This window comes from Brassica napus, chromosome C5, assembly GCF_020379485.1.
Source record: "Brassica napus cultivar Da-Ae chromosome C5, Da-Ae, whole genome shotgun sequence".
Taxonomy (NCBI): Eukaryota; Viridiplantae; Streptophyta; class Magnoliopsida; order Brassicales; family Brassicaceae; genus Brassica; species Brassica napus.
Genome location: NC_063448.1, coordinates 13,487,082 through 13,509,366, shown reverse-complemented (window position 1 = coordinate 13,509,366; position 22,285 = coordinate 13,487,082). Strand labels below are relative to the sequence as shown.

Genomic DNA, 22,285 nt, shown 5'->3' with positions numbered 1-22,285 from the left:
CGATTTCTGGAGACGTTTTCTCTTGTTTCAGTGGGACCCACATCTAGTTTTTCCTAAAAACCCACCATAGAAACGTGGGATAAAGGTGCTCTTATACTAACATTAGTTTAAGTTTTATGAAACTAGTCAACAGGTGCTGATCGTGGGTCCTAGCAATCGAACGGGAAAAGAAATTGCAGGTTGTGTTGTTTGATTATTGATTATATTAAACCAATACATGATTGGTAGAAAAATATGGATGGACAATAAGATAAAACCCAAAATAAGAAATTCACTCATATAAAATTTTAGCATCAAAATGTACGGTTGGTCAATACGATAAAATCAACTTCACTCACCATATAATAATTATATCTAAAAACAAAACTAAATCCTAATTAAAATTTTCAGATCCAAAACCATAAATATATTATTTAAAAATATTATGAAAATTAGACTACTAGAAATTAATTTTATTGATCAAAATTTAAGATAAATAATTTTATAATCCACATTATTTTATAGTATTTAGATTTCATATGAAATTTTTAGTGGATACTAGAAATATAAATTTATATACTATCTCATACTCACTCTCTATTTTGCATGTTTACTTTAATTCAATCGATACAAATAAAACTATCAAATTGTGTATAATCTTATATATTAAAACAGAAGTCACAACCTCTATTCATGTGTGATTTTTTAAAAAATGGACCTAATGGACATATTCTAGAAAATCATGTTACATTTAATCTCTAATCTTATCATTTAAATTTTGGGTCTACCAGAAATTTTTATTAGATTATCAATAATTGGATTTAAACAATAGATGATCCATTGGATTTATAGATAATATAAATTAAATAGATATAATTAAAATTTTGTAATACTATACTTCCATATGTTAATTATTTAAATATTTGTCGATGTTAACTTTTAAAATTATAAATATTTTTTTTAAAATAACAAAAATTATATTATCTAACAATGATTAATCTTTACTACCTTAAACCAATGAAAAGAAATTTTAAACTATATAGTTTATTTTAAAAAATTAAACAAAAACTAAATGTTTAATTATTTACTCGATAATATAAATATGTGAAGCGAAAAGTTTATTTTTAAAAAATATTTCTAAATTTGTGAAATGTTACAATATCTTTGAATATGACAATAAAACAATATTTTACTAATCTTTATATATATAATTATGATTTTAATAATGGAATAATAATCCAAAAATATATATATAGAAGAAGATACAAATACATGTGAAAATTTGAAACAATCTATTCAATGAAAAAAACATGCCGTAAACTTATTATGTTTTAAAAATTGATAGACACATATATATTATAATATATACCAATTTAGAATTGAAAACAAAATGTTTATATAAAAATAAATGAAAACAAAAATTCGCGCAGTTGCGCGGGTCGAGATCTAGTATTTCTTAAAACGCAAATCTGAGGAAATTGTAAGAAATATTATCTTTAGAGTACTACATTTTAAATAAAGGTAAAACCAAATAGTCCTTCTATAATTGAAAGATTGATGTTTTTGCTATTTCACAAATATTAAACATGATAATTACTTAATTTTACTAAACAATTTATTAGAAAAACTCTTTGACAAATAAGTATGCCCTTACATATAATATGGTATACATTGCAACATTACATTCTTTTTATTGGTACGATAGTTTATGATTCGTTATCAATATAACAATACACTTTGGCACAAACATTCTACGTTAGATATCTTTGAGCCATCGTAATTATCAACATATTTATTCCAATAACAGTGCAACATTATTCTCATACGCAAGTCTTCACAACCAATAGTCCAATAATTAAATTAAAGTATATATGAATATCTAACCAGATAAACTTACAATCGATCTAAGCCGGTTTTGATTATATATAACAAGACTATAGTTAGCCACACATAATGGATACTAATTTGATAACAATTAAGAATCTGTAACTAAAAGCGATGCCTAAATAACCAATGGCTGTACATATGCACTCCTCTATTGCCTTTCGTGTCAGCTTGTGTCAGCCTAATTAGGCTATATAAGCAAGTAATCTCTTCTAGCATAATCGTACAGTCATAACTAAGTACACTATTAATACATCAAATACAATAAAAAAAAAAAGAGAAACACAGAGAGAGAAAGAGAGATAAATGGAGAGTGAGAAAATGTGGGGAAGCTTAATGAACAGAGTGAAACCATACTTAGCAATGATATCTATGCAATTTGGTTATGCCGGTATGTACATAATCACCATGGTGTCTCTTAAGCATGGCATGAACCATTACATTCTAGCTGTTTATCGCCATGCAATCGCCACCGTTGTCATCGCTCCGTTGCTCTTTTTCATGAAAGGTATGGTTATTTGATCTCTATATATAAGTTTGTTTCTTATTTTGTGTGTAAACGTGTCATAGATTTTCAACATAAAACTCACCAGAAATAAGGTTAATGAGTGGCCGTATCTAGGTTATACATACAAGTTTAAGTTAATACATAACTTAACTTACGCAAGTATGCAATTTGTGCTATTGTTATGATTATGCAGGAAAATAAGGCCGAAGATGACGTTCCGAATATTCCTACAAATCGCGCTTCTCGGATTTATTGAGTAAGTACTCGTCTAGTAGTCTCATACTTCATTCACACAAAAACTATAAGAATAATCTCCGTAAAATTTTCTTTTTGTTTTGATGTTCTTATATATGGCTAAGAAAATTAAACAAACGTTAAATAAATGTGTTAAAAATGACAGGCCGGTGCTGGATCAGAATCTCTACTACGTCGGGATGACTTACACATCAGCAACTTTCGCCTCTGCTACCGCTAATGTCCTACCCGCCATCACCTTTGTCTTGGCCATCATTTTCAGGTTTACATTTATTTTATTTACTATTGTAAATAAATTAATTAAGCATTTCATGATTAGATTCATATTGATTCCATCATAAAATTAATTTTTTTCTTATCAGCATACTAATGCAATTTTTTTGAACTTTGATTATGTTTTTATTCTGAGAATTAATTAACCTTTTTGACTTTTAATTCCCATGCCGTGGGAACACGATTACCGAATCATACGAAAACACAGTTAGTATGTTCGTGGAACACGATACCACTTGAATAATTAATTAATAAGCACCGAAAGAAATATAATGGGATCACTTCTACTTACGTAAGATGTCATTATTAATTTATAAGTCTATAGGGGCAATATATATATATATATATATATGTATGTATTTTTTTTTGTCAGATTATATTAAACACAAAAACAACATTTCTTACTAACCAGAGCCAGCAAGGAATACATTCCTTCCAGAGCCATAAGCCGGCGAGGTAACATGTACCACCCGGAGCCAAAAGATGGATACAACACAAACCCATAAAAAACTAACAAAGACACGAAGAAAAAAAATGTCGAGAGGCAGGAGAGTAAAACAGAACTTCAGGAGAGGAGTGCTCCACCTTGCGCTCAAAGACGAGCTTACCGAAATAGAACTCATCAACAATTAACACAAAATGAGAGGAGCAGCGAGATAGACTAGACGCACACGAACATCACCAAACATATAAACTGAATCGAGAGAGGTTAGAATCTTTAACTGTCGCTGTAAACACCCTTCAATCCCAACTAAGTCTCTCCATTGGACCTTGAGTGTGCTCTCCCCGTGCCTCATACGCACCATCACCCCACGGCGAAGCCTATAAAGGTTTCCCGGAAACGTCTTATTCACACAGCCGGTAACTGGATAATAACCACTCCAAATCCATGACAATCACGATCAAGACGGCGACAATCGACCTACAATGAAGCAATCGCTCCGATATACATCTATCTCCTTCCGAGCCAAACACGCACCTCCTCTGAGAACCAGAAGAGGTTTCTACCTCCACCGAAGACTTGAGCCACCACTGGTCTACGACAACCAGCAAACTCCACCGCATACCAGAAAACAGATAGGAGCCGATACTAGCCACCAAACCAAACAGAGGACAACAAAAGAATCACAGGCCAAGACCAGAAACAACATCTGAAACTCCCTACTAGTTAAGCATAAGGCTAAGAAACGAACAAGCAAGGCTGACAGAGACCAATAAGAACGCTGACCCTTGGAGAGGACGGAGGAATCAAAATTAAGATCAATCACAACAGGACTCCAAACCCAAGATTTTAGAGCTCACTAAAGCAACAAGACCCGCAAACCCTAGATATTCAACCCTCCCCAGATCTGCGAAAACAGAGAGACTCAGAGACAAACCGAGGCTTGTCATCCCCAACCCACCACTGAGAACAGAAAGAAGAGCTGGGAAAAGATCACATCTTGTCGAGCACAAACTTCAATCGCATCTTCTCACAGGACCCAAAGCCTATCAGAAAAAACACAAGCCAACAAAAACACAAGCTAAAGAAGAAGACAGAGAACATGAAAACATAAAGCTCGATCGATCATTAAATAGATTTGTTTATATAAATTTCAGATTAGAGAGCGTTAACTTTAAGAAGGTACGAAGCATAGCCAAAGTTGTCGGAACAGTCATTACAGTCTCCGGAGCACTTCTCATGACTCTCTACAAAGGTCCAATCATTGATTTTATAAAATTCGGCAGTGGCGGAGGCGGAGATGACGGTGCAGGAGGAGGATCCCACGGTGGTGCAGCATCGGCGGATTTAGACAAACACTGGATCCCGGGAACACTTATGTTGTTGGGAAGAACTTTTGGTTGGGCCGGTTTCTTCATTCTACAAGTAAGTACCAACTAGTTACAACTTCCGGTATATTCATGAACCGTAGAGAAAACATCTAACGATGGTCTTGTCACGTTTTAAAAACGCAGTCGTTTACGCTGAAGAAGTACCCAGCTGAACTGTCATTAACGGCGTTAATATGTTTAATGGGAACATTAGAAGGAACCGCCGTCTCATTGGTAACGGTACGTGATCTGAGCGCTTGGAAAATCGGCTTCGACTCCAATCTCTTCGCCGCCGCTTACTCCGTAAGTATATAGTATAAATTAACTTTAATTTTGTAAGCATATATACTGACATTTTATGTTAATTAATCAACAAGATTAAATGGTGATTAGGGGGTGATATGTTCGGGAGTGGCGTATTACGTGCAAGGAGTAGTGATGAGAGAAAGAGGACCAGTTTTCGTTGCGACATTTAATCCTCTTTGTGTCGTTATAACTGCAGCTCTTGGTGTTGTTGTCTTGTCTGAAAGTATTCATCTCGGAAGGTGCTTTTCTCATTTATTTTTCTCTCTATAATATCAACAACAATATTCATAAATTTTCAAACGCAATTAATAATTTGTTATCTACTAAAAACTTTCAGTGTGATTGGGACGATATTTATAATCGCGGGCCTATACACTGTTGTCTGGGGTAAAGGCAAAGACAAGAGAATGACTGATGATGACAAAATTAGCAAAAGGCTTCCGGTTAAGAGTCCGGTTAAACCGGTGGTAGCTGGTAAGGGATTAGCTGGAGAACCGGAGATGAAAACAAAGCAAGGCCAGGAGACCAATAAGGCTACTGAACTTGAAATTTGAAGACACTTGCAAAGAGACATAATCTGTGCGTTTTTTCTCAATAATATATAGTTTTATGTTTTGTTTCCTTTTCTTTTTAATTTGCATTCCGCTGATTACAAAAAGATTGTGGGAGATAAGATGTAACTGATGAGATGAACTAAATCATCATATAGGTTTTAACTTGAACGTTTTTGTGAGATACTCAACTTCAAAATAATCAATAGTCTTTCGGTTTAGCTCATCCAGAGTTTTTAAATGCGCGGAAAAATAAAACAAAATGTTGTTGAATGAATCAATCAAGAAGAGAAAACAAAGGAGAATGAAGAAATGGAGATGAGAAATGTGACAAAGAAGTGGCTAACGGAGGAGGCAGTGGCCATTGAGATGCTTCCAGCTGGACCATTAGCGGGGTTACCTGGGAAGGAACCACCCCCTGGAGGAATTATAGATGATCGTGGCGACGATGCTATGGATCCTGGTCCATCAAAATCCGGTGAAGGCGCTGGTGCATACATTATATCCTTAGGAAGAGTATCCGGTGGAGCTAGAAGCGGTGCAAATTGTTGTGGTCCTGCGTTACATTGCAGTTACATTAGACCAGTGCCAACTAGCAGCTGGTTCTTCTATGAAAGAGATAAGAGTTTAGTGAGAACTTACCGGGACATCGTGGTTGAAGAGACTTAGTTAGCCTGTAAACGAAAGAGAACACAAATGATAATAAGTGTGTAGTCAAGTTGATGAGGGAGAAGCCAATGTGAATGTAAATTTACTTACGTGGTCAAGATAGTGCCGTTAGCGAAACCATTATAATCACAGCTTGTAACATTACAGCCAGCGCTACTCTGCTGCACCGTGATGTTACCGAGCATGAGGTTGCTGCCCCTACACTGCATAGTCGAGCAAGAGACTGCTAACGAAGCAGGCTCACAATACAAACTGCATCACATCACACACACAATTCAATAAACAAACTGATTAGTCACATCAAAAATAACACATCTTAAGAGAAAAGGAGCGAATCTTTGATAATATTATTACCTGCGGCTCCCTAGAGCACAGCTACATTGCACGCAATGACCTGCAGCTAGAGCGTAGGTACCATTTGGAACAATCAATCCAAAATCCGAAGCATACTTGGGAAAGTTTGAAGCACAAGCTGAGAGGCAAAGACCCAGAATCCCAATTAGGAAACTGGTAAAACTAATAATAGAAACCCCTCAAATATCAGTAAAGGTGAGCCTCACCTGACAAAGGAACAGCGAGGATATCACCGGAGCTAACATCAGGAGCTCCCATAGCATTCACGTTCATCAAATCCGTAACCGTAGTCGAGTACCTCCTCGCGATTCCCGCCAAAGTATCAACATCCCTCACGACGTACGACAGATAAACCGCCGGGAGAGAGTTATCAGTCCCGTTGAAGCAAGCGCAGTGGAGAGGGACAACAAGACTCGTCCCGACATCGAGCACCGATGGGTCGTTAACCGAGTTAGCCTCCTGGATCTGCTCTGCGGAGACGAGACCGCCGTAGACAGAGTCTGCGATGGACCCCAGCGTGTCGGAAGGTCGGGTTTTGTAACGGGTGGAGACAGATTTTCTGATGCCGTCGACGCAAGAGCAGGTGAGTGGGATCTTGAGGAAGAGCTTTGATGGGAGGATGTGGTTCTCGACGTCGGGGTAAGAGATGTCGATGGTGTTGGCGAGGAGGATTGAGATTGGGTCTACTTGGAAGAGGGAGGCGACTTCCGAGACTTTGAGGTCGGTGTAGAGAGTGTAGCCGAGTAAGGAGTTGCAGGTGTCGTTGCTTGAGCATGGCTCGATGGTTGATTTGGCTGTTGCTGTGAAGAAGAGTGAGCTCGAAGCCAGTATCAGAAACAATAAGAAGATGGGTTTTTCTGGGTTTCTCATACTTTCTTCTAGGGTTTTAGACTCTCTCTCTCTCTCTCTCTCTCTCTCTCTCTCTCTCTCTCTCTCTCTCTCTCTCTCTCTCTCTCTCTCTTTTACTGGAAACTCCTCACTGTACAAATGGACAAGGTTCAGACAATCTGAAGACTGGTCTGGAGATTTCAGGTTTGATAGAGGAAGAATCTCTCTTTTATCACTGGCTTTCTTCTTCTTCAGGAGAGAGTGAGAGAAGAATTTTAAAATAGTGGAGAGAGAGTGAGAGAGGGAGAAACAGACAAATGTGTTGTACAGAGCGAACACAGAACGGTAGCTTCGCGATGTCCGAGACAGACATTTGTTTATATTTGTGACTGATTTGCCCTTTCTTCATAAACTCGTTTGACCGGTTTAATACAACCGCTGGGCGTGGCATTTGTGAAGTTCGCGATGTCCGGAAGAAGGGTATGGCGGTAAATTTACTTGACATGAACTGAGGCCCACTCAGAAAGGCCCATTTTACTTTTTAGAGACGCTAAAGCAAAGAATTTTTTTAATAGCCTGTTACTTTAATTGCTAAAAGAGCCGCGTTGAATATTCTTTCCCTCAAACAGAGTTTTTAAGCTTTTCGTGTCCACCGTATTTATCATATGATCCTTTCTTGTTATAAACCATATTTATGGATCTCGATAACCGGCTTGTCCATAACCAGCCCAAGCGCTAGAGAGAGACGGTAGAGAGAGAGAGTCGGCCGCTTTTCTTTTCTTCATAGGCGACTACTTTCTTATTTACATTAGACTTATGATTTGTAGTATTTCTTTTTCTAGTTTTTCCATTATTTTATGACGGTTTATCTATCTTGTAATTTCCTATATATAAAGGGCTCCTTATGTTTATGATTAATTAGAATAAGAAACTATTCTCCTAAGTTTCACAACACGTTATCAGCACAAATACTCTAAAACCCTGAGCTAAAAGTCCCGAGCTCAAACCCTAAACCCTAACGGCGATAACCCTAGCCGGCGTGATCCTCCATCCCGGCTTGAACCTAATCCGATCGAGAACCTTTCATCCTATATCCAAGGCGTTCCCGATCCCAGCTAGTTCGCGACCCATCTCAGCTTGCGATAGACGATCCCGATACCGTTCGCGACCCGTCTCAGCTCGTTCCAGCTCGCGACGATCAGCAAGCAATTCGTTCGCGACTCGATCTCAAAATTCAGTTCGCAGCTCTTCTCTAGTTGGTGGTCCATTCAACCCGACTTGAGGTTAAGGTTGATAGTAATGAACACCATGATGCTTGCTTGATTGTTTGATTGCGGTTACATGTTTCCATTCGTATGAACACTTAGAAACAGTTTGCTAGGATTGCACCATACATGTATAACCGAATGGATTGTTTGCATCATTACCATATAAACTGATTGCATAATATAACATATAGAAACCGAATGCTAAGCTTGAACATATCTTGTTTAGCCATGAGGCTTGTTTGAACATTACATATCTGATTGTTTTGCTTACATCATCTAAGTATAATCACATGAACATTATAAGTTTTAAAGATCTAAAGAATGAAATATATGATTTCAGATGTCGAAAATCAACAACTTGGATTTTGCTGCCCTAAATCTCTCGGGAGATAATTACTTACAATGGGCATTGGATGCTAAGATCATCCTGAAATCAAAGGGACTCGGTGAATGTATCACAGAGGACAATAATGCTAGAATATAGATATAGAGCTATCTTGATTATTCGCCATCATCTAACTGTGAGTCTCAAAGATCAGTATTTGACTATTGAGAATCCTTTAGACCTTTGGACAGAATTGAAAGCAAGGTATGATCACCAAAGAACGGTGATATTACCAAAGGCTATATATGATTGGAGGAATCTCAGAATCCAGAACTATAAGTCCGTGGATGAGTATAACTCAGCCCTATTTAAGATAGTTTCTAAATTGAAACTGTGTGGTGAGGATACAACGGATAAGGATATGTTACAGAAAACCTTTTCCACCTTCCACACAAGCAATGTGTTGTTACAACAACAGTACCGTGAGAAGGGCTTCACGACTTATGCTAATCTGATCTCTTGTCTATTGCTCGCTGAGCAAAACAATGAATTGTTGATGAGAAACCGTGAATTAAGACCTCCTGGATAAACCCCATTACCTGAAGCACATACGGCCACAGAGGCAAAGGAAGAATCTAACCACGTCCAGAGCAATGGCCAACACGGCCGTGGCTGTGGAAGATGGCAAGGACGTGGTCGTGGCCGAAACTCTTTTGGTCGTGGTCGTGGCCACTATAACTCTTATGGCCGTGGCCAAGGAAACTCGTTTGGCCGTGGTCATGGCCAAGGCCGTGGTATCTCCTTTAAACCACACAACTCGACCAAATCAGTGTGCCATAGGTATGGAATGGGTAACCATTGGGCTAAGACGTGTAGGACTCCCAAACATCTTGTTGACCTCTATCAAGAGAGTCTGAAAGGGAAGAATCCTGAAGTCCATATGATCTATCAAGATGGTGAAGATGATTTTAATCATGAACGAGATGATCTTATGGATTATGAAACTTCAGATTGTCTAAAAGAATCAAGTTGATTTCGGCCATCTAAACTTTTGTGTTTTGTTTTTGTGCTTTCTATGTTTTTGTTATTTCTTTGAACTTGTTTTTATAAAACTTAATGAACAAATAATTTTGATATGAAGTCTCTAAAGTGTCATTCTATAAATCTTGTTTTGAAGAATGAAAGATAACATGGATATATTCGTGGTGGACAGTGGGTCAAGCCACACGATCTTAAGAGATAAAAGGTACTTCATTAATCTAACACTTAAAAAAGCCAATATAAGTACCATTGCGGGTATAGCCGGCCTAATAGAAGGCTACGACCAGGCCAACATCTTGTTGCCTAAGGATACGCATCTAGAGATATCCGATGCATTATATTCACCCAGCTCAAAGAGAAGCCTATTGAGTTTTAAAGATATCCGAATGAATGGCTTCCATATTGAGACTAAGGGCGAAGGGAACAAAGAGTTCCTTCAGATCATTGAAATCACCCAAGGCCATAAGAAGGTCTTAGAGACTATACATGCACTCTCTACTGGTCTTTACTATGCCAAGGTCAGTATGATAGAGCTAATGCCACAGTAAACAAAGTGTTCACCGAGAACTTCACTCTTTGGCACGACCGGCTTGGCCATCCCGGTTCGAACATGATGCGAAAATTGATCTTGAATACTAATGGGCACACATTGAAAGAAAGAAAAGTTATCCCTAAGAACCTAACGTGTGTAGCATGTTCACAAGGGAAACTCATCGTTAGGCCATCACCAGTTAAAGTGACTAAGGAAACAATAAACTTTATGGAAAGAATACAAGGAGACATCTGTGGACCAATACACCCACCTTGTGGGACGTTTAGATATTTCATGGTCCTCATTGATGCATCCACAAGATGGTCGCATGTATGTCTTCTGTCGACCCGCAACTTGGCGTTTGCGAGGTTGCTTGCTCAGATAATTCGATTACGAGCTCATTTTCCAGATTTTCCTTTAAAGACTATACGTCTTGATAATTCTGGTGAATTCACGTTCCAAGCGTTTAATGATTACTGTATGTCCATGGGGGTAAGTGTGGAACACTCCGTGGCACATGTACATACACAGAATGGCTTGGCCGAATCATTTATAAAACGAATACAACTAATAGTTAGACCATTGCTTATGAGGTCAAAACTTCCGGTCTCAGCTTGGGGACATGCGGTTCTACATGCGGCCGAACTGATTCGCATCAGGCCATCTAGCGAACATAGATATTCCCCATCACAATTGCTCACGGGTCACGAGCCAGACATATCTCATCTTAAAACATTTGGATGTGTCGTATATGTACCAATTGCACCACCACAGAGAACAATGATGGAACCTCAAAGGAGGATGGTGATATATGTTGGATATGACTCTCCCACGATCATCAAGTACCTTGAGCCAACTACGGGTGATTTATTTAAGGCCAGGTATGCGGATTGTCACTTTGATGAATCCGACCATCCAACATTAGGGGGAGACAATAATAAGCTGGTAAAAGAAATTACATGGAATCAAACATCCATATCTTGGCATGATCCTCAGACTCAGGAATGTGATTTAGAAGTCCAAAAGATAATACATTTGCAAAAGCTAGCTAATCAATTGCCAGATTCCTTTGCTGACCCAAAGAGAGTAACAAAGTCATATATACCAGCTGCTTATGCACCAATTCGTATTGATGTTCAAGAAAGACACAATCAAGTTGCTATAGAGTCTATAACACGTCTAAAATGTGGTAGACCAATAGGTTCCAAAGATAAGAACCCTCGGAAAAACAAAGAAAGGTGCTGAGAATGAATCCGAGGTTGATAAAACCCTAGACACGGCCGCGGCCGATCCTAAAACCCGAGACATGGTCGTGGCCGAACCAAAGGCCCTAGACATGGCCGATGAACCTAATGTGCCAAACAATGGGGCTTGGGACGCCAAGCTTCAAGGTACTGAAGTCCTGATAATAATGAGATCTCAATCAATTATGTCTTGTCTGGGATACAATGGAACATAAAGAATGTCGACATTGATGATATATTTGCATACAAAGTAGCACTTGAAATCATGGATATAAACGAGGATCATGAACCCACGTCTATCTTAGAGTGCACTCAACGATCAGATTGGATTAAATGGAAAGAAGCTATAAACGTGGAGTTAAACTCTTGTAAGAAAAGAGATGTCTTTGGTCCAATAATCTGGACACCTTATGATATCAAACCAGTTGGATACAAATGGGTCTTTGTGAGGAAAAGAAATGAACATGGTGAAATCGTGAGATATAAAGCACGGCTTGTTGCACAAGGATTCTCACAGAGACCAGGAATAGACTATGAGGAGACATTCTCCCCTGTGGTGGATGCTACTACTTTTAGATTCCTAATAAGTCTGGCTATAAGAGAGAAATTAGACTTGCGGTTAATGGATGTAGTAACTGCATACTTATATGGTCCGCTGGATAATGAGATATACATGAAGTTACCAGAGGGTATTGAATTGAAAAACAAATCGAGTTCTCGAGAACAACATTGTATAAAGTTGAACAAATCACTTTATGGATTGAAACAATCAGGTCGAATGTGGTATAATAGACTAAGTGAGTACCTAGTGAAAGAAGGATATAAGAATGATCTGATCAATCCATGTATATTTATAAAGAAATTCGACAAAGGCTTTGTGATCATAGTGTTGATGATCTGAATATCCTAGGAACCTCTGGAGAAATCTCCCAAACAGTTGAATATCTTAAGAAAGAATTCGAGATGAAAGATTTAGGAAAAACAAAATTCTGTTTGGGATTACAACTTGAGTACATTAAAGATGGAATCCTTGTGCATCAAATGGCATATAAAGAAAAAAGTACTCAAAAGATTTAATATGGCCGAGTCTCACCCATTGTCTAGCCCCATGGTCGTGAGATCTCTTGGTTTGGACACTGGTCCATTTGGCCCTAAGAAGGACGATGAAGAAGTCCTTGGTCCCGAAGTGCCATATCTCAGTGCCATAGGAGCTTTAATTTATCTGGCCAGCCACACACGGCCAGACATATGTTTTACCGTGAACCTACTGTCTAGGTTTAGCTCTTGTCCGACCCAAAGGTACTGGAACGGGATTAAACATATTCTTCGTTACCTACAAGGAATGAGAGACTTGGGTTTATTTTATACTAACCAACACAAAGAAGGATTAGTTATCTTTGCTGATGCAGGTTATCTCTCGGATCCACACAATGCTCGATCACAGACAGGCTATGTCTTTACACACGGTGGTACGGCCATATCATGGCGTTCCATGAAGCAGACAATCGCGGCCACATCATCCAACCATTCGGAGATCTTGGCTATTCACGAGGCCAGCCGCGAGTGTGTATGGTTACGGTCCATGACCAACCATGTCCGAGTTGATTGTGGGATGACCGAAGGTAAAGTCGCTCCAACGATCATGTTTGAGGACAATGCAGCATGCATTGCTCAGCTTAAGGACGGCTACATCAAAGGAGACAGGACGAAACACATCCTGCTTAAGTTCTTCTTCACGCACGAGTTACAGAAAGCCGGCGAGGTCCAAGTGGTACAAGTGCGTTCAAGTGACTACTCAGCCGATCTGTTCACCAAATCACTTCCGACTTGCACGTTCAGGAAGCTCACGCATCAGATTGGGATGCGTAGACTGAAAGACCTTCAGTGATGTTCAGAACAAGGGGAGTAATACGTGTTGTGCTCTTTTTCCTTTACCATGGTTTTGTCCCATTGGGTTTTTCTGGTAAGGTTTTAATGAGGCAACATCCAAAGCGTATTACAATCTCTATATGGTTATGACATCCAAGGGGGAGTGTTATAAACCATATTTGTGGATGTCCATAACCGGCCCAAGCGCTAGAGAGAGAGACACGGTGGAGAGAGAGAGTCGGCCGCTTTCCTTTTCCTCATAGGCGGCTACTTTCCTATTTACGTTAGACTTATGATTTGTATTATTTCCTTTTCTAGTCTTTCCATTATTCTATGATGGTTTATCTATCTTTTAATTCCCTATATATAAAGGGCTCGTTATGTTTATGATTAATAAAAATAAGAAACTATTCTCCTAAGTTTCACAACATTTCTTATATTATTCCCTATATATTAATTAATGATCATTAAAAAAGTTATAACCTTAAGTTCGTATTAATTAAAAAATATCATACGTAGGTATCATTTAATTAGGATGTCAATTTAGCTTACATGACAGCTTAAGAATCAATGGAAAAAATATTGGTCCAAAATTTAATTACTAAAAAATATTATATTAACCCAAAATATAAGAAGTGTGTATTCATTCATCAAATAAAAGTTACGGAATTACGTAATATGATTAACATATATATATGACAATTAATGATTATGAATAAAAAAGATTTGATAACAATTTTTGTATCATTCTTCATTTTTGTTTAATTTTATATTATTAAAGTAAATTAAACAATCACATTAACCATATAATAAAAATTAGATTTTTTCTTATATGTTACATTTTGAATTTTTTTAAATGATTTAAAATTAAAAAAAAATTGTTAAAAATCCCTTTGAAAATTTTGTGATCAACGGCTTAATTGTTTTGTTATAACAAGATACAAATGATCATACAATCGTCTTAATATAAATTTTTTATTTAATAAATACTCATATTAAATAATATATGTATACATATATATATATTTAATATAAATTAAACTATGTACCATTTAAAAATATATAAATATGTTAATTTTGAAATTTGTATTGAAAGAGTATTGAGACCTTAATATTTTAATACTGAAAGTTGCCTAGAACCGATATGAACCATCATCATTTTCTTAAATAGGCATAGAACATTTTTTAATGATTAACTAAATGGGTTATGTACATAGTAAAATGTGTTTTAGTTTAAAAATTGTTTCATACCCATAGTCAATATGAACCATCATCATTTTTGATAAAATTTTGTCACAATAAAAATATAGGGTTGGGAAAAAAATCTGAATCCATAAAAACCGAACCAAGACCGATCCAAAGAATAGTACTGAATTTTAACCAAAATTGGTTAGATATCTGAATGGGTTCAAAATTTTGGTATCTAGAGAACCGGAACCGAACCCGATCCAAACCGTAATATTTTAGGTATCCGAATATATCCGAACAAGATTTATATACTTAAATATATTAATTATTTTTAAATTTAATTTCTAAAAGAATATACAAAATATATAAGACATTTTTAAGTTGTCCAAAATACTTGGAAATACATAAAAATAGTTATAAATACATGTTTAAAATAGCTAAGCAATACTTAAAATACCTAAAATACTTTAAAAAAAACTATTGATTTCCTATCCAAATGTTTAATCTAAACCAATTTTTATGTTAAGTTTAAGTATTTTGGCATACATTATTCAAATTTATATGTTATATATTATTTTTATTTTTAGATTTTGAAAATTTAAAGTATATATGAACTTTTATTTTTGAAAAAATTTAAATAGGTTATCTGACCCCAAACCCGAACCCAAACCCGCAAAGATCCAAACTCTCAAGGATCCAAACCGAACCAAATAGTACTCGAATGTCCACCTCTAATCAAATGTAAAAAAATGTTATTGATGACAAAATGTATATTATTTATAATATCTAAGTATATTATACTTTTTTTAAAACTCACCCCGCACAGGGCGCAGGTTATCATCTAGTTAACGTAGTATACTTTGATCTTTCAACGGTTCCCAAATTTTCTGTATCATATGGTAAAAATAGGGTGAAGGAGAATATCTGTCAGAAATTGGTTTGAGTCGAGTTTTTGAGTAGGCTGGTTCATACTTCTTCATAGATTTGTCATGTGTTACGCCTAATGTTAGATAGGAATAAGGTGAAATCACTACCATATTTGAATACAAATGGACCTGCTATGAGTTGGCTTAATGAGGATCATTTAATAGGTTTTTTTTAATTGAATGTTAAATTTAATTTAAAAAAATATCTTTTTACAGCTAATGTACCTTTTTTTTTTTTTTTTTTTTTTGAATTATACACAGTTTCCCCAAAGGCTTCCCAGGCCCAATGGACTAATCTGTGTCGCTGCGGCCCGAATGTTAAATTTCGCAGTGGTCGGGAATCGAACCCAGGTGGCGGTACTCACAGCTGTGAGCCCTTTACCACCAGAGATAGATGCCCCGGTTACCTTTTTTAAAAGAAAAAAAGGATCTATTCATTCCTAATGATTCTTAGAAATTTTCAAATCTATGATCAATCTAACAGATACCAAACCAAAACTCCATCCCATTCGCATCCTTGTCTCCTTTTTTTCTTAATCACAGTAAATCTAATGCATACCAAAATCTATGATTATTTAATAGGTTTCTATAGGTTATCACTGTTTTGATCTAAACAATTATTTTCTCTGTATTGAAATTTTAAAATAGTAAATGAGAACAAATTCGTTTGCGATCATCTAGTAGATGTGTTGAGATGAAAATCTTCCAAGAGTTTTAGAGTCTTCAACTAATCATTTAGTGTGATTATACCATGATTGAAACTATAAAAAAATATTGTTTGGGAAAAAGAATAAACACATATATGAGATATTAATCGATATATAATGATATAAAATGTAAATATATGACATATACATAGAAAATATACAATTATATACTTTCCTATTAATTGTCACAGAACCAGGTAAATGTCCTGCAGAATACTTTTATTGGATCACGACCACCACCTCGTGGAATGATGTAACTCTTAATACCCGTTGCAGTACATATTGTCTTGCATGGATTGTCACATGTTGCTGGAGTCGCCTTCTTTGATGCTTTCATGCATTGATTAACAATACAGTTTTTTATACACTCTACATCTATCGTTTTAGAATGAGAGACTTGTGCTGAAAAAGTTATTGTAAATAAGATTACAACAATCAACACACTAGCAATTTTCTTTGATGTTTGAATTGCCATATTGTAAGTATTGTGATTTTTACACCTTTCTAATGGTATATGCTTGTTTATTGTGATTTTGAAATAAGATGATTTGGTAAGAATGTTGAGTTGATGTATTTATATATGTTAGTGATATTAGTATTAATTAGTTGTTTTTAAGAAGTTACTAGGATGTTAATTTGCTTTCTATTCCTTTTTTGGGTAAATATGTTGAGGTATCTTATATTGTTTGGTCATCTTAACAACTATTTTCTATGAATAAATCATAACTAATTGTTAACACTGATAATATCAATCTACACGAGGTATTTCTAACTGGCAAATACTTGTCCTTAATTTGTAACCAAGTATTCGAGAACTGGAAAGATATTTTCCAGAGATGGAATCTTGACTGTTGCTCTTTCTTTGTTGTTGGATAAGTTATATTCATGAACCTCAAATGCTAATATTTCCATTCACAATATCCATACATTACGCAAATATTTAGCATTTAAGCCAAAAATTAGTTTTTAAGGAAAACAAAAGTTCCTTGTATCTTCTAGATTTTGATGGATGCCCATTATGCTAAGCTACTAACTGTCTGGAATTGGTATAACTATCAAAGTTGAGTTCTGCCAGTAGAAAAGCCTACAATCCAAACAAAACACTCACGTTGCACTATTCAGGTTAGATCCATCTAAATGTTTAGATATTGATCACAAAGTTGGTAGCTCCTCGCGATTCCAGCCAAAATATCAACATCACTCACAACATACGAAAAATAAACCGCCAGCAGATAATTATCGGTACCATTGAAGCAAGCGCAAGGTAGAGGGTTATCAAGACTTGTTGCTACATCAAGCTTTTCATGATGACCACCGTATCAAGGCGGGAAAAAAAGAAAATCATTTCTTATATTACTAACTAACTTTGTGTACTTTGGTCTTTCAAAGATTTCCAAATTTGATGTATCATATGATAGGGTGAAGGAGACAAGCCAGTGCCGGTAGTCGAGGGAATATCTGCCAGAAATTTGATTGAATTAATTTTTTGAGAAGGCTGATTATTTTAATTTTTGATAGATTTGTCATGTGTTACACCTAATGTTAGATAGAACATGAACCAAGGTGAAATAACTACCATAAATTTAATATAAATAGACATGCTATGAGTTAGCTAAATGAGAATATATAATTTAATAGGTTTCTATAGGTTGCAATATATAGCAACGTATTGATCTAAACAACTATTTGATGAGTTTATTTTTGACAGATTGATGGATAACCTATTTATTACAATCTTCTAGATGTGTTGTTGGCATGAACAACTTCTAAGAGCTTAGAGTCTTCAACTAATCGTTTAGTGTGATTATACCATGATTCAAATTATTAGTTTTAATTTCTGATAGATTTGTCATGTGTTACACCTAATGTTAGATAGAACATGAACCAAAGTGAAATCACTACCATAAATTAAATATAAATAGGCATGCTATGAATTAGCTTAATGAGGATATATAATTTAATAGGTTTCTATAGGTTGCAATTTATGGCAACGTATTGATCTAAACAACTATTTGATGAGTTTATTTTTGAAATATTGATGGATAACCTATTCATTACAATCTGCTAGATGTGTTGTTGGCATGAACAACTTCTAAGAGCATAGAGTCTTCAACTAATCGTTTAGTGTGATTATACCATGATTCAAATTATTAGTTTTTTTTTTGTTTCCGAAGAAAAATAAACACATACATGAGATATTAATCGATATATGATATGAAAATGTAAATATATAACATATACATAGAAATTATACAATTATGTACTTCTCTGTTAATTTTTACAGAACCATTTAAATGTTATGCAAAATGCTTTCACTGGATCACGACCACCACCTCGTGGAATGATGTAACTCTTAATACCCGTTGCAGTACATATTGTCTTGCATGGATTGTCACATGTTGCTGGAGTCGCCTTCTTTGATGCTTTCATGCATTGATTCACAATACAATTTTTTACACACCCTACATCTATCGTTTTAGAATGAGAAACTTGTGCTGAAAAAGTTATTGTAAATAAGATTACAACAATCAACACACTAGCAATTTTTTTTGATGTTTGAATTGCCATATTGTAAGTATTGTGATTTTTACACCTTTCTAATTGTATATGTTTGTTTATTGTGATTTTGAAATAAGATGATTTGGTAAGAATGTTGAGTTGATGTATTTATATATGTTAGTGATATTAGTATCAATTAGTTGTTTTAAAGAAGTTACTAGGATGTTAATTTGCTTTCTATTCCTTTTTTGGGTAAATATGTTGAGGTATCTTATATTGTTTGGTCATCTTAACAACTATTTTCTATGAATAAATCATAACTAATTCTTAACACTGATAATATCAATCTACGCGAGGTATTTCTAACTGGAAAATGCTTGTCTTTAATTTGTAACCACGTATTCGAGAACTGGAAAGATATTTTCCAGAGGTGGCATCTTGATTGTTGCTCTTTCTTTGTTGTTGGGTAAGTTATATTCATGAACCTCAAATGCTAATATTTGCGTTCACAATATCCATACATTAAGCAAATATTTAGCATTTAAGCTAAGAATTAGTTTTTAAGGAAAACAAAAGTTCCTTGTATCTTCTAGATTTTGATGGATGCCCATTATGCTAAGCTACTAACTGTCTGGAATTGGTATAACTATAAAAGTTGAGTTCTGCCAGTAGAAAAGCCTACAATCCAAACGAAACACTCACGTTGCACTGTTCAGGTTAGATCCATCTAAATGTTTAGATATTGATCACACAGTTGGTAGCTCCTCGCGATTCCAGCCAAAGTATCAACATCACTCACAACATACGAAAAATAAACCGCCAGCAGAGAATTATCGGTACCATTGAAGCAAGCGCAAGGCAGAGGGTTATCAAGACTTGTTGCTACATCAAGCTTTTCGTGACCACTGTATCAAGGCGGGAAAAAAAGAAAATCATTCTTATATTACTAACTAAATTTGTGTACTTTGGTCTTTCAAAGATTTTCAAATTTGCTATATCATATGATAGGGTGAAGGAGACAAGCCATTGCCGGTAGTCGAAGGAATAGCTGCCAGAAATTTGATTGAATTAAGTTTTTGAGAAGGCTGATTATTTTAATTCCTGATAGATTTGTCATGTGTTACACCTAATGTTAGATAGAACATGAGCCAAGGTGAAATCACTACCATAAATTAAATATAAATCGGCATGCTATGAGTTAGCTTAATGAGGATATATAATTTAATAGGTTTCTATAGGTTGCAATTTATGGCAACGTATTAATCTAAACAACTATTTGATGAGTTTGAAATATTGATGGATAACCTATTCATTACAATCTGCTAGATGTGTTGTTGGCATGAACAACTTCTAAGAGCCTAGAGTTGTTGGACCCAATTTCAACCAATTAGGCAATTGGGCCTAAATGATTTGGGCCACACGACCAACAAAGAGGCCCGGCTGCGGCGAGTAGGAAGTGATCGATTCGAGGAGCCAGAGATCGCGGAACGGTTGCGAAGATTCCGGACTCAATCCACTACAAAAGGAGATCGAGGCACATGAAGAAGCACACGTTGAAAACCCTAGAGAGAGCTACACCCACACTTCGACCTTGTTTTCATCTAGCTTTAGCTTTTTATCTTATCGATCTCACTTGTAACATTCGATCTCAATTCATTCATTGTATTCACCCTTATTCATCAATAAAGTCCATTTTTGCCTTCTGGAAATTGATTACATCATTGTGTTATAAATATATCGTTGCCTACATCATTTTATCTTCCCTAGATTAAACTCCCGATCACTATCAAATACATAGTGTAGATTTTAGGATCTACGAGAGTCTTCAACTAATCGTTCAGTGTGATTATACCATGATTCAAATTATTAGTTTTTCTTTTTCAGAAGAAAAATAAACACATACATGAGATATTAATCGATATATGATATGAAAATGTAAATATATATCATATACATAGAAATTATACAATTATGTACTTCTCTATTAATTTTTGCAGAACCATTTAAATGTTATGCAAAATGCTTTCACTGGATCACGACCACCACCTCGTGGAATGATGTAACTCTTAATACCCGTTGCAGTACATATTGTCTTGCAAGGATTGGCACATGTTGCTGGAGTCGCCTTCTTTGATGCTTTCATGCATTGATTCACAATACAGTTTTTTACACACCCCACATCTATCGTTTTAGAATGAGAGACTTGTGCTGAAAAAGTTATTGTAAATAAAATTACAATAATCAAAACACTTGCAACTTTCTTTGACATTTGAATTGCCATATTCTAAGTATTCTGATTTTTGCACTTTTCTAATGGTGTATGTTTGTTTATTGTAATTTCGAAATAAGATGATTTGGTGAGAATGTTGAGTTGATGTAGATGTATTTATATATGTATATAGTATAAATAGTATTAGCTGATTTTAGGAGTTATTAGGATGTAAATTTGTTGAATGTTCCTTTTTTGGGTAAATATTTTGAGGTATGTTATACTGTTTGGTTTTCTTAAGTCTTAACAACTATTTTCTATGAATAAATCATAACTAACTGTTCATGTTAAAAATATCAATCAACACCATGCATATCTAAGTGGCAAATGGCTGTCTTTAATTTGTAACCAATAGCTAGAAATATATTTTCCAGAGCTGGCATCTTGACTGTTACTCTTTCTTTTCGTTTTGGTTTATATAAGCTCTTTTATTCCTAAACCTCGAATGTTCCATATTTGCGTTCACAATTTTTTTCTTAAAAAAAATCCATAATACATTAAGAAAATAATTAGTATTCTCTAACCAAAAATAGTTTTTAAGGAACCCATAAGTTCCTTGCATCTACTAGATTTTGATGGATGCCCATTATACTAAATTACTAACTATTAGACACAAAGTGTCTCACATCGATAGCTGGAAGGGATCCTAAATAATATATAAGATAGATGTGCCGCTCCACTTATCACCAATTGGTTTTAGGTTAGACGTCCATCTAGCTTAACATGGTATCAGGGCCCGATCCACGTAGTCCGATCCGATCCACATTGATCTAGTCCAAAGTTGGTCCATCGATCCTTGTCCGAACATTCCGAGATTGACACTCAAAGAGCCATCATCTCGAGGGGGCGTATTAGACAGAAAGTATCTCATATTGGTAGTTGGAAAGGATCCTAAATAATATATAAGATAGATGAGCCACTGATAGACCATGGATTTTACCCGCTTTTAGCCATGGTTAATAAGTGTTTTAATAACTAATTACTACTATATAGAGTAC

At 35.7% G+C, this 22,285-nt stretch overlaps 3 protein-coding genes and 1 pseudogene across 3 annotated transcripts; 1 reads left to right on the top strand and 3 right to left on the bottom strand.

Annotated features, from left to right (window-relative positions):
* Positions 1 to 1,473: 1,473 nt before the first annotated feature.
* On the top strand, positions 1,474 to 5,695 carry LOC106399554 (annotated as a pseudogene).
* Positions 5,696 to 5,760: 65 nt separating this feature from the next.
* On the bottom strand, positions 5,761 to 7,772 carry LOC106397288 (lysM domain-containing GPI-anchored protein 1). Its single transcript, XM_048756800.1, has 6 exons — positions 7,553 to 7,772; positions 6,798 to 7,498; positions 6,592 to 6,709; positions 6,328 to 6,489; positions 6,211 to 6,242; positions 5,761 to 6,124 (listed from the first exon to the last, which is right to left on the bottom strand). Exons 2-6 carry the CDS (start codon positions 7,459 to 7,461, stop codon positions 5,850 to 5,852), a joined length of 1,251 nt encoding a protein of 416 aa, XP_048612757.1. The 5' UTR covers positions 7,462 to 7,498; positions 7,553 to 7,772; the 3' UTR covers positions 5,761 to 5,849.
* Positions 7,773 to 14,806: 7,034 nt separating this feature from the next.
* Positions 14,807 to 17,519, bottom strand: LOC106398674. The gene has a single exon (XM_048756799.1). It carries the CDS (start codon positions 16,992 to 16,994, stop codon positions 16,698 to 16,700), a length of 297 nt encoding a protein of 98 aa, XP_048612756.1. The 5' UTR covers positions 16,995 to 17,519; the 3' UTR covers positions 14,807 to 16,697.
* A 342-nt stretch (positions 17,520 to 17,861) lies between these two features.
* LOC125586917 lies at positions 17,862 to 19,171 on the bottom strand. The gene has a single exon (XM_048756798.1). It carries the CDS (start codon positions 19,085 to 19,087, stop codon positions 18,791 to 18,793), a length of 297 nt encoding a protein of 98 aa, XP_048612755.1. The 5' UTR covers positions 19,088 to 19,171; the 3' UTR covers positions 17,862 to 18,790.
* Positions 19,172 to 22,285: the final 3,114 nt, after the last annotated feature.